This window comes from Alosa sapidissima, chromosome 6 (genome assembly GCF_018492685.1).
Source record: "Alosa sapidissima isolate fAloSap1 chromosome 6, fAloSap1.pri, whole genome shotgun sequence".
Taxonomy (NCBI): Eukaryota; Metazoa; Chordata; class Actinopteri; order Clupeiformes; family Clupeidae; genus Alosa; species Alosa sapidissima.
This window is the reverse complement of record NC_055962.1, coordinates 13,186,622-13,198,539: the sequence shown is the minus strand read 5'-3', so window position 1 is coordinate 13,198,539 and position 11,918 is coordinate 13,186,622. Positions and strand designations below refer to the sequence as shown.

General features: G+C 40.0%; 1 protein-coding gene across 1 annotated transcript; it reads right to left on the bottom strand.

The window, feature by feature from the left end:
• Positions 1–264: 264 nt before the first annotated feature.
• On the bottom strand, positions 265–8,519 carry ubxn2a (UBX domain protein 2A). Its single transcript, XM_042096281.1, has 7 exons — positions 8,384–8,519; positions 7,634–7,696; positions 7,061–7,178; positions 6,453–6,562; positions 4,605–4,742; positions 2,800–2,961; positions 265–1,239 (listed from the first exon to the last, which is right to left on the bottom strand). The coding sequence occupies exons 2-7, from the start codon at positions 7,675–7,677 to the stop codon at positions 1,056–1,058; spliced, it is 756 nt and encodes a 251-aa protein (XP_041952215.1). The 5' UTR covers positions 7,678–7,696; positions 8,384–8,519; the 3' UTR covers positions 265–1,055.
• Positions 8,520–11,918: the final 3,399 nt, after the last annotated feature.

Sequence of the window (11,918 nt, the reverse complement as noted above, 5' to 3'; positions counted from 1 at the left end):
ACGGGCATTCATCAACTCTCGAGAGCTTCTCAAGCGTTTGAACGACCGAATATGTCCCCAAAAGTTTAAAATATTGAAGATACTTAATGGTGTTCGTTGCCTCTGCAGCAAGATATAAAATGTGCCGCGTGCATATGGTTATTTAATGAACCCACGCTACACTGTGTCAAGACACGGAGCGCATATTGAGTTTTGTAAGGACCTTTTGGTAATTTGACACAAAATGTAATGCACTCGAGGCATGTCATAAAGTTCATACAGCAATTGATTTTGTTTAATATTTCTTTATTATTGCAGGCATTGGTCATCCATGTATCTCCAGAAGAACGCAAAAAAGTGCATGAATTCTTTCTTTCAGCAAGCAACTGAACAATCAAACACATTCCAAGATAACAGCATAATTTCACATATTTCCATTCGCTTTGCTTTGATATACATAACTAGTCTCGCATTGCAGACTGGACGCTTACTTAAAGATACAACATTCCTTGCTGTGTGACTGAAGCAGGCTCAGCCACCATGCCCAGAGCTGACTGTATCTGTTTCACATTAAGGTTCTGTACACAGTGATATACAAAGCCGTGGCGAGGTGCAAACGCTGCACCACATCAAGGGAAGCCCTGTCGATGACCTGCACTTTACAGTCTTCCGACTTGAGTCGAGTCCTTGTGTAGCATTTAAGGTTAGGCAGGGGATGGCGTGAATCAAGACAGGGCAAAAGCACTAGTAGAATGGACGCTGGCGTTGGTGGTAGAAGGTATGGCCTGGATTTTTCCTTGTGTGTTTGTGTTTGTGTTTGTTCCCGTGAACAGCAAGTCCATGACGAATAATGAATAGAACAGACAAAGAGAGAGAAAGAGAGAGAGAGTAAAAGAGTCAAGTGATTTTGGAGTCTCTGTGCGTCATCCCTTTATCTAGGGAGGCAGGGATGTGCGGGGTGCAAGAGTGGGGGGAGGGCTAGTTAGGGGTGCCTGTGTGTGTGTGCACATGTGCATATGTGTGTGTGTGTGTGTGTGTGTGTGTGCAGGTGAGGGAGGGCTCTGGTTGCCTTGAAGTCAGGAATGTCCGAAGGGGGCGTGTGTGTTGAGGGGCCTCTGCACGATGACGGCGTTACTCAGGTCAGCCTCGGCCAGGCTGAGGCCTCCCTCCGTCAGCTCCCTGAAGGGCAGAGACGTGGTCAGGATGAAGGGCGCCTCCGTCGCCTGGGTCTGGCCCACAAAGTCCTGCACGTCGCTGATCCTGTGGACACCAGGGGCTTGTTAGAAGCGGCATTATGCAGGATTTCACCACTATTTTGGGGTATGTTTTGGACATCATTATCAACTTTGTTTTGATGCCACTGTTCAAAGTGACTTTGGAAGAATTTACACATCGAATAACCACACACACAGTCACACAGACACTTCTTTGCACACAAGAACTTCCAGACTCTCTTTATGATATTGAAGACTACAAAGCCACAGAACTTTTTTGTAACGCACGCTCCTCCAAAGGCACAACAATAACATCTGCAGTTGGTAGAAGATAATTCTCTTGTGTTTTGTGTCAGTAAGCCACCCTCTCAGATTACACCGTTATATAAATGCTGCATGATCATTACGCAATAGCTCTTAAGCCAGCTTCAGCACGGCACCTCGGCCTATATAGCGCCACGGTTCTCGCCGAGCCTGATGTATAATATATGCTGCGATGTATTACTGCGTTGGGTTACATAATTCTCCACCATATGGACTACTGTACTTCTGAGAAGAGAAGAAGAGATGGAATTCAGTACAAGAGGCTCACCACCAGTAGCGCAACGTCCATTAGGACAAAACATGGACATGGGCAGAGGAGGGTCCTTTGAGTTCTCATGTCAGTGGATAAGACGCTGACAGGGTCGACACACACAGTATAACAGGGTCAAAGAGAATGAAGGAGATCAAAGTCATAGCTGCATTGCCCCCATCCCCCCACCACAAACTGGAATAGCTGTTCTCTGATGAGAGTATGATGAGAGTATTCTTATGGACCCTTTCAAGAGAGTTCCATTATCAGCATCATAATTGGCCCCACAAGACTTCCGTTTTAACATTCCATATGTTATCTTAATGCAGAGGAAGTAGATTGGGGCCCAAATAGAACGTTCAAGCATTGTTTTTGTTTTTATTGTTGAAAGGGTCTTAAGGCCCATTCACACCAAGAACGATAACGATAACTATAACTATAACCATAACGATAAAAGCGTTCACACTGAACAACGATAAACAAAGACTCTCATTGTGTTAATAAATGTGAGGGCTAAAATTTGATGGGTTCTGATTGGCTATTAGCATTTTATCGTTGTGAAAATCGCTCTGAAAGTGATCCCCAACGATATCGTTCTTCATGTCATTATCGTTATAGTTTATGTGTGAACGTCGTCATTCATATTAACGAGAACGATATTTATTTATAGTTATCGTTATCGTTATCGTTTTTGGTGTGAATGGGCCTTTATACAGCTGTGACTTTTGTCTTGTTTTCCTCATCAACATATTCTTCTTTTCCCCCATATTACACCATACAATTACAAATATGACTACAATTTTAAACCTTACTACCGTAACTGGGCCATTTGAGAGCAACTCCTTTAAGGCATGCACGCAGGTGATGGTGGCAAAAAATGTAGGTAGGAAGACACCTACGAAAGCTACTGTGATGAAGGTCTGACTAACGTCAGCTCATCAATAGACTGGTCGCCGTTCATTAAGTGAGCTGTGTTGTGCTATTCTTTTCCTTTTTTATTCTAAGTTACCGGAAGATACTTAAAGCACGTACCGGTGAGAGAGGTTGAACCTCTGGACCAGGCGCCGCCCGTCAGCCAGCCAGATCTGCAGCGAGGTGACCGGCTGGTCGTCCTTTAGCTCCACAACGGGCAGCGGAGGGTCGCTGGCGTCCTCGTGCACTGACCGGGATCTGGCCACCACCCTCGGTGCCACACTGACAGGACACACATGGAACATCAAGGTCAATGAGAAGGTCAAGGGCAATCAAATATGTGTGTTTATGTATGAAACATCTGACTGCATCAGTGATGCGGTAATCTATGTATTTTGTGTTCTGTACAGAGAAGTAGGTTATTCATGGTATATCGAGGATCACAGAAGCATGCACACAGATTCATTTGTTGTGACTCTAAATTGAGAAAATCCTCTTTACGCTTAAACTGAAACATGGAAATTTTTAAATCCATATAGCAACTGCACATGGCAATTTTATGTAAAATAATTTTATCTTCTATGTAAGTTACAAGCTTATATTAGATAAACACGACATACAATAGCTATGATTTGATGACATACATAACCTCAGATTAAATGCACATAGGCATGCCAATGTACACCTATATAAAAAAAATCATATGATATACTATGTCTAATAAATATTCAATAATAATTTTCCGAGGCATCTCACAATCATAGAGTTTAGGAGACACCTAGTGGCTTCCTCTGGAACAATATGAACCAATATGTTTTATTGTGATATATTCTACCAGTCTACCCCAGGGGTGGGATAAAATATAGAATATCAAAATATCGTATTGGTGACATATTTACTAGAACATACAGGTTCACTACTTCATGACTTTGTGACTATACGGGTTCCATAAAGACTGTTCTATCACAGGGGTCTGAAAAGAACATTTATGGGGAAAAGGAGCAACTTCAATATTCAGGTTTCTGTATATTTCAGTATGTACTGTCCAGTTTGATGAGCTTTAGCCACTCTCTTCTGTCAGTGCTGGAGCTTGTATCGCATAAGCTAACGGAGTGATTCATTTGGTTGACTCCTCATTATTGTGGAGGAGGCTGGCAAAGTATGAGTCAGCCTGCATGACAAAAACAACATGTGGCAGCTGAGAAGAAAACGGCAAAAACTGACATCTGCTAAACAATAATTTGATCCTGCTCAAGGATAAAACTTTTACACATTTCGTGGGCATGTAAGTGGGATTCTTAGGGATAGAAGTATATATATTTTTGGGAAACATTTTAGCAACTGTGACTGACCTATTAGAGCAGGGGTGTCAAACTCATATCAGGCAGTGGGCCGGATTTGTTGGAATAAGACCTCACGGGGGCCGTCATTGTCGTGGTCATTTTCATTTCTCTACATTGGTATCAGAGTGTTGTTTGATTATACTCCTTTACTACACCCACTCATGAGCAAACAAGTACAAATCATTTACTCATCATATCCTGCTCTTTCTCTCTTGAAACACCCAATTTCCATGTCAGTTTTTTGGCCTCTTCCTTCCTGAGGATGATTTTGAAGTGCTAGGTTTAATCAATTTATCACAGAAATTGCTTATTATAAATTGTGGATGTGAATATCTTTTCTTTCTAATTTTCCCTTCCCACCCAAAACTTCTTGGGGGCCGTATGGAACCTACTGGTGGGCCTGATCTGGCCCCCGGGCCTTATGTTTGACACCCCTGTATTAGAGGGTAAAACTGCCTACTGCACTGTGGTTATCAAACAGTAGTGGTGCTTGACCCAAATCAAAACCAGTTTCAGAAACTCAGAAACAAATAAAAAATAAACTAAATGATTAAATAAAATGAATGATAATGTGACCCTTACCTTCCCAGTCTGTACCCCCTCCCTGAGAATGGGTGGAAGATCTTTTTCCTGGGGACGTACATATCATCTTTCATGTCCTCGACGTTCACCTCCAACTCCTCCTCCTCTGCTCGGCTCTCCAGCTCCAGAGGCAGCTCCCTTCAAAACATTATGTTTGTTATGAAGGATATGCTACTACGTGTGTGTGTGTGTGTGTATGTGTGTGTTTGTGTTACCAACTAATACACTACTATCTACCTGGTAGACTTGAGACGTCATCTCTGGGTACTCAGAACAAACATTGTGGAGATTTACAACATGAGAAGTATTGGCATCCTAGGTACTAAACAGGGGCCAGTTCCTCAAAATGTTCTTATCGCTAAGTAGTTGTTAACCTATTCCTTAACCTCTCTCTTAACGTTATGGCACGATTCCCAACACGTTCGTACGCTAAGTATATCTTCTGTAAGTCACACGTTCGTAAGGTTGGTCTGGACCATTCGTAAGCTCTTTCTTAGCGTTGTTTGAGCTCAAGCCGCCACTGTGCAGTAGTCTTTAGAAATCAGCGCAGCGCATTAAACTATGGTACAGTATGTTGACAATGTTGTGGCTCAACGATGATTTTATGTTATGGACATTTTAAGACTAATAATAAAATATGTTTGCAATGGATACAGGACTATTTATGAAGTTTACTTTATTTAGTATCAGCACTAATAGGCTATTTCATAATGTCGTTAAAGCGTTCAAATTGGCAACCACTTTTGATAATTAAAACTGGCAGAGAATTTGCCTCTAAATGGCTAAGATCTATATATGGGTAAGCATGGTGGTGTCCATAGCTCTTTTTTGTGGCTGTTGCACAAGTTATTCCGAAAGCTGTGTCACCTTGTGCAAGCTCACCTCGTCCAGCAAAACTTCAAGTTCCTCTGACTAGAAGCTTGGTGCCCTTTTTTTACGTTGCTTCCCCACCATATTCTGTATCTAACTCTCTTTCTGTTCATTGTAGATAGGTTGCTTTTTATTGAAAACCAATGGCAATCAATACCGCATTAAACAGAAGTAACTGCAGCTGCTTGCCAATCAATTCTAATTGTAAGGTACCTTACCATTAATATAAAAGTGCATTACATGATTTTTAGAAGTTGTTAAATCCATGTCAAGAAGCAGCACAAGTGGTACAACGGGATAAGGAGGGTGGATGATTAGCGAGGGTTAGGCCTACCCGGTTAGTCTACCTGTCACAACATATCGTGTGAACATGTTACTGACAATTTGATAATTTAATTAATAGTTTATATTTTACTGATAACTTAAACTATGTTAAAATAAAAGTTACTGGAATAATTTGAGGAATGTTTTATTTGCATAGAACGTGTTGTCTTTCTTAACGCCGTCATGCACCTTCGCGTGAAGTGGAAAATCTATTCCTGAGCAATCGATGCCAACTAATTCAGCACCTTCACTTGGGACAGCGCCTTTGTAACGTCGAATGTAAGAGGCAGCGTGTTAAGAAGCTTCCTAAGGGACACTTCGGGGAACACACTTAGGAACATAATCAACTTTGGTAAGATATATCTTTTGAGTCTTCTTAGCGCGCTAAGAGTGAGCGTTATCGGGGAACCGGCCCCAGATTCTTATTAAATTAAAAGCTTGTGCTATAAGATCATTCAATAACAATCTTATCTGAATGAAAAATGAATTAGTTAACTTCTGATGGTTTCATTCTCCAAACATCAAGTCTCCAACAGTTATACTGATCCAACTGTATTGGTCCTGAACATTTCTGTGCTGAACATGCATAGTATTTGCCTAAATTGCACTTTAAATGATGGATACTCCAAATTCATCTTATAACATGCCAATTACCCTCTCTTGATGGCCTCCAGGAACTCCTGGTTCTCCTCTGAAGTGTAACTGCGGAGCTCCTCGTCATTAAGAGTGAAGCCATCTTTCCACAGCCTCACCACTATTTCAACCTGCAGGCAGAGTAGCAGAGGAAACCAATATATCTGAGTAGCTAGGCTACTGTATATACTGTCACTTAATAACTAAACTAACTAAATCAATGGTGTTGTGTGTGGGACCATTGACCCAACCATGGTTTCTCTTTGGATCTTATTTTTATTAGCTTATCTATCTTATTTTGTCTTATTTGGTTATTAAATTAGCTTTGGTTCATTTTTGCTCACTGCCCCCTCGTTTTCACATAGATCACCGGGTACTGTTGGTACGGGAAAAAAAAAGAAATATGGGAGCTCACGGACATGCCCCCAGAGTGTAGTGCTGTAGCTGCCCTCGACCCTGAGAAACGGAGATCTATGTGTGGAAAACTCAGTGGATTTGTCCTTTAATGGCCCCGACACATAATCTAAATCTAAACAGTGGATCTGACTACATTTCCCAGTTCCACCAAATGTTCCAAATGACTTATATGTAAGTAAATGACGTGAGGCCAGCAGTGTGGCTGACAGGACCTTCTGGTTCCCCGAGGCAGCGCTGCTGATCTTCTCCACCTCGTCCAGAAGGTCCTCCACCGAGAAGCTGTGCCTCACGGGGTGCTCCTCATCTTCCTCATTCTCTGCCCCTTCACACCTGATGGAGGAAAGAGTTATTATACGCCTCGGTCAAAACACTGGACCACTGACTGCACTTTTGCTAGATAATTAGGCCAACATTTACATTTGTTCACACTTTTATCCAGAGCGACTTACAAATGAGGAATAACATCCAAGCTACAATGCAGCGGAGACAATCAGTAAGAATAACAATTAGGTAACAATAAATACCACCATTCAGAGGAAAATACTAGACAAAGAAGGGTTGGTCATATATGTCCAGTAGCTCAAGCAAGCTATACATCAAGTTACTAGTAACAAGGTTCCCAGTGATCCCAAGTATTCAAGAACCCCCACAAACCACAAATGTGGATCGAAAATAATATTTATTTTTTTACTAAACTGCCAACAGCTCTACATTTAAATATCTGCCTAATTAGCATGCCTCCTATTAATTATATGCCCACCAATTAGAACTATTGTCAAACTTACCACAAGTCATCTTTGACCCCTTCTATCGTATCAATGTCTTTCATTATGTTTTCTACTGTCCATCTGGGGAAAAAAACATGGGAATATGTCAAACGTCACTGTCAATTAGCCTTAAGCCAGCATCAGGTGGTAAAAGGCAGGTCTGTAGCAAGTAGGCTACTGCCATAAGTTACTAAATGCAACATCTCAAAATATACCTAATTTTCAACCATGTAAACTTATTGAAATAGTAACAATTTAGGAACAAGAAAAAGGTCTAAACATACTTGTTGTTTTTTCCCTAGGAAAACAGTGCCAAAAAAAAAAAAGGATGACCTATTCTTGAAATGTTAAGAAACGTTAGACCTATAGGCTAGCACTACTCGAAATAGATCTGAGTTGATGATGGGCCACCAGCAAAACATCCAATATAATAAATTATTTCGCTACTGTTAATGTCATTACCCATAACACGAACAGGAGGGAAGGCCACTAAAAACCATTATATCAAAACACAACTGTAAAACCAGCAAATTCGTGATAATTATAACCCAAAATGAACAAAATTACGGTGCGACAAAATTACATAAGGTGCGTTTACAGGACCACGCAAGCGCAGCTGGAAATATTTTCGCTAATGTTAGCTAATGCTAGTTTGGAGGCTAGCACACTACCGCCCACTTTGTGAGAAGGTCTAGGCTATTATCTCCCACCCTGGTACGCTTCTTCAAGAAAGACATTTTATTATAATTTAAACAGCAACAACTTTACCTGACAGGTTTTTTCTCGCAAATCACTCAGCTGTTAAGCTCATGAAGTTTCTGGTACTGGCCTGTTTTTTCATCACAGCTGCTGGCGCGGACGCGGTACGTCAATCTGTATGACGTAGGTGCACCGTCTCGCCAACTATGGTAAGCAGAAGGGCCCGAAATGTGTGTGGAAATTAGAGGTGCAAGTTAGCACATGCACATCTCCTTGTCCCTGGGCAAGGTATATTTTTTGTATTAATTTGTAGCAATCATAAGGAAATGTTGCATGTGTTTGATATAAACTCACATAGGCTGTAAGCCTGCACTTTTCAGGGTGAAATATGAGAAAAGAACATAGTTAAAAGCCTATTTTAAAAGCTACACATTTCATTGCAGTTGACCTAGACCTGGTAGGAATCAAGGAGACCAATTCCAGCAACAAGTTTTACATGGTTGGCTAGTTTCAGTTGAGCTAAGCTGGATCATAGATCACTTATTAAGAGGACACGTTTAGATAACTATTAATCTTTTAGAGCCTGGTGTAACCTGTGTGTCAGAGCATGAAATGAACATTCCAGTCTATTCCGCTGCACTGCACACTCAATAATCGGTTAATAAACAGTTCATTGGGAACATATTTCTCCACTAGGGGGCAGCAACAAGCCTTCCAATGCAGAGCCATATAGATCTATTTACTGTAATACGGCTCTGTTCCAATGCCCTGACTGGGCCAGTCAGCTACACGGTACTCAAATAGTCTAGGTGTCTATTATGCTCAACATGTTTTGTTTTTGTTTTAGAGAATAACAAAGAAACACACCAAAATTAATGCAATAAATGCTACTCTTATGCAGAGAGAATATTACAGCATAGCTTACAGGCTTGCCCAGTATGCTGACACACAAGGCAAAGTGTGTTTATACAGTGCATTCCATACACAGGTAGTAATTCAATGTGATTTACATAAACAAAATCAAAGAAGGATAGTAAATAAAAGGGCACCTGTTTACAAATAGTTCAAAAAGTAATGTACAACATAGAATGATTGAAAAAAAAATAAAAGACTCAAAGTGTTATAATTACAAGACAGTCACTGATTAACAGGACGAGCATTTGATCAGTTAGCAGAAAGCATCTGAGAACAGTTTGGACTTAAGTCTAGATTTGAAACTTTCACACATTTTTTTTTAAGTTGGATCCAGAGCAGAACCACACAGCAGATTGAAGCAGCTTCACCATGTTTAGTTATCATGGGCTGGCAAACAGGGCATTATTTAGAAATTGGAAGTGAAATGCTGAAGTACAGACACTATCAAACTTTCAAAGAAATGAAGAAGGCTGATAAAAGTCTTCTGCAGAACTTTCACAACATACCAAGAACAAGGACCATTATTTTCATGAACATATGTGTTAAATATTTTGAATCGTATAAGATCTAATTTTGCATAATCATATTCTAGCCCTATAGTACCTACCTATTTAAAAATACCTCAGAACAATATTTATTAATTCTACATGGGAGTGAACAGTAAGAAATATTCAAATATTGGGACCCTATAATGTCTCTGCTATTCACATGTCATAATATCACATTGCACTGTGAGCATCACTGTAAAGCAGAATTAAGCCTATCAGTCAGCAGAGGGCCAAAAAAATAACATGTTTCACCTGCCGAGGGAACCATTAGATTATTGCAAAAAAAACAGACAGGCTGGTTTTGACTGTAAGAGCAAAGAAATATAGCATAGTGCAAGTGCAGAAACATTGGAAAGACTCCATGCTGTGCTAGGAATGAGTGTTGCTGTCATACTCAAATGTGAATAACGCCTTTATTGAAGATGCTCCTGATCACACAGATCCCTTCTGAGCAGTGGTGGACGAAGTACACAAATCCTGTACTTGAGTGAAAGTAGAGATACACATGGTCAAATGTTACTCCAGTAAAAGTAAAAGTCCTCCTTTTACATTTCCACTTGAGTGGAAGTACAAAAGTACTTGCCTTCAAATGTACTTAAGTATCGAAAGTAAAAGTCTTGAAATGTGTTATGACTAATACAGTTGCATTTACTATTGTTGAAATGATTCGGCACAGACATACAGTAGGCATTCATTAAGCCTTTCTCCTCCATTCAAGGACAAAATCAGCTAATAATTGTTGTATGTAGAAAGAACTAAAAACAAGCTAATGTGATATCTTATCTTACATATTTCAAAGTAACCACATTTTTCTTTGTTGAATGCTTTACAATTTCAGACCAAATCAAGATGTTTCCTTTTGTGTTTGATAGTGTCAGATTGTCTATCATTGTCTATCATTTGCTCGATGGCGTCAAGAGGCTAGTTATGCTAACATAAATATTGTGAAAAGGGGTCAACAAGGTACAGTAAATAGTGGATAATAACATAGGTTAGGCAACACCATTATTTAAAGCCTAGCTCGCTTAATAGAAAATATACATGTAACACATGTATTTGGACAGTCTTTTTTCCAAAAGGAACTTCAGCTGTACTTCAGCTGTCACAAAATGTAGTGGAGTAAAAAGTAAGATATTTGGCCTCAAAATGTACTGGAGTAAAAGTAAAAAGTTTAATAAAATTGAAATACTGAAGTAAAGTACAGATACATGAAAAAGCGACTTAAGTACAGTAATTGAGTAAATGTACTCAAGTAATGTCCACCACTGCTTCTGAGTTATCTTAACAGACTGGAGGCTGATGCACAAGAGAAAAATAGGGAGTGTGGAGGGACAGTGTGTGTGTGTGTGTGTGTGTCTGTATGCATGTGTGTGTGTGTGTGTGTGCGTGTGCGTGCGTGTGTGCATGCGTGCATGTCTGTGTGTGCCTGTGTGTGTATGACAGAGAGAAAGAGAAAGAGAGAGGAGAGAGAGCGAAGGACTGTGTTTGTCGAGGCCAGAGACAGTGGGAGATTACTTGTTTATGCATTAATAATTTACACTTTTCATGATAAGTTCAAAAGCAGACAATCGGGAGAGAAAAAGCTGGAAAAATAGAACAAAAGAACAAATGATGATGAGTGAGAGAAAAGAACTTGAGGATGGACAGAAAGAAAAAAAAATAAGAGATAACGATTGAAAAGGGAAAATAAATTAATGCAGAAAATAAAAGGCGACAGTTCGCTGTTGATTAAGGAACAGTTGGCAGCACTGTAGGATACATCTGATTGTTAACAGTCTTTTGATGGTTAAAAAGTGTTTCATGTGGAATAAGCTCTAAAGTTTTAGAACAGCAACAACCTCTCTAAATTAAGATTTATTTTCCTCCAGCCATTTACTTATTAAGGCATGGTTAGGGCCTGACTTTGAATGTTTGGATGAAGTCAAGCATGTGCGTGGCCACAAGCCACTTACTTTAAATAGAAATGAGTCGTGTTGACTGAAATGCAAAATGGCATTTCATGTGACACCAATGAATATGCCTATTTCCTCAAGAAATTGACAGATAAATGTTTGTTTTTAAAGTGCACTGATTAAAAAAAAATAATACCTTTTTCAGTTCTGAACACCCCTGCAAGTCATTTTGCAGATCATTTATGAGAG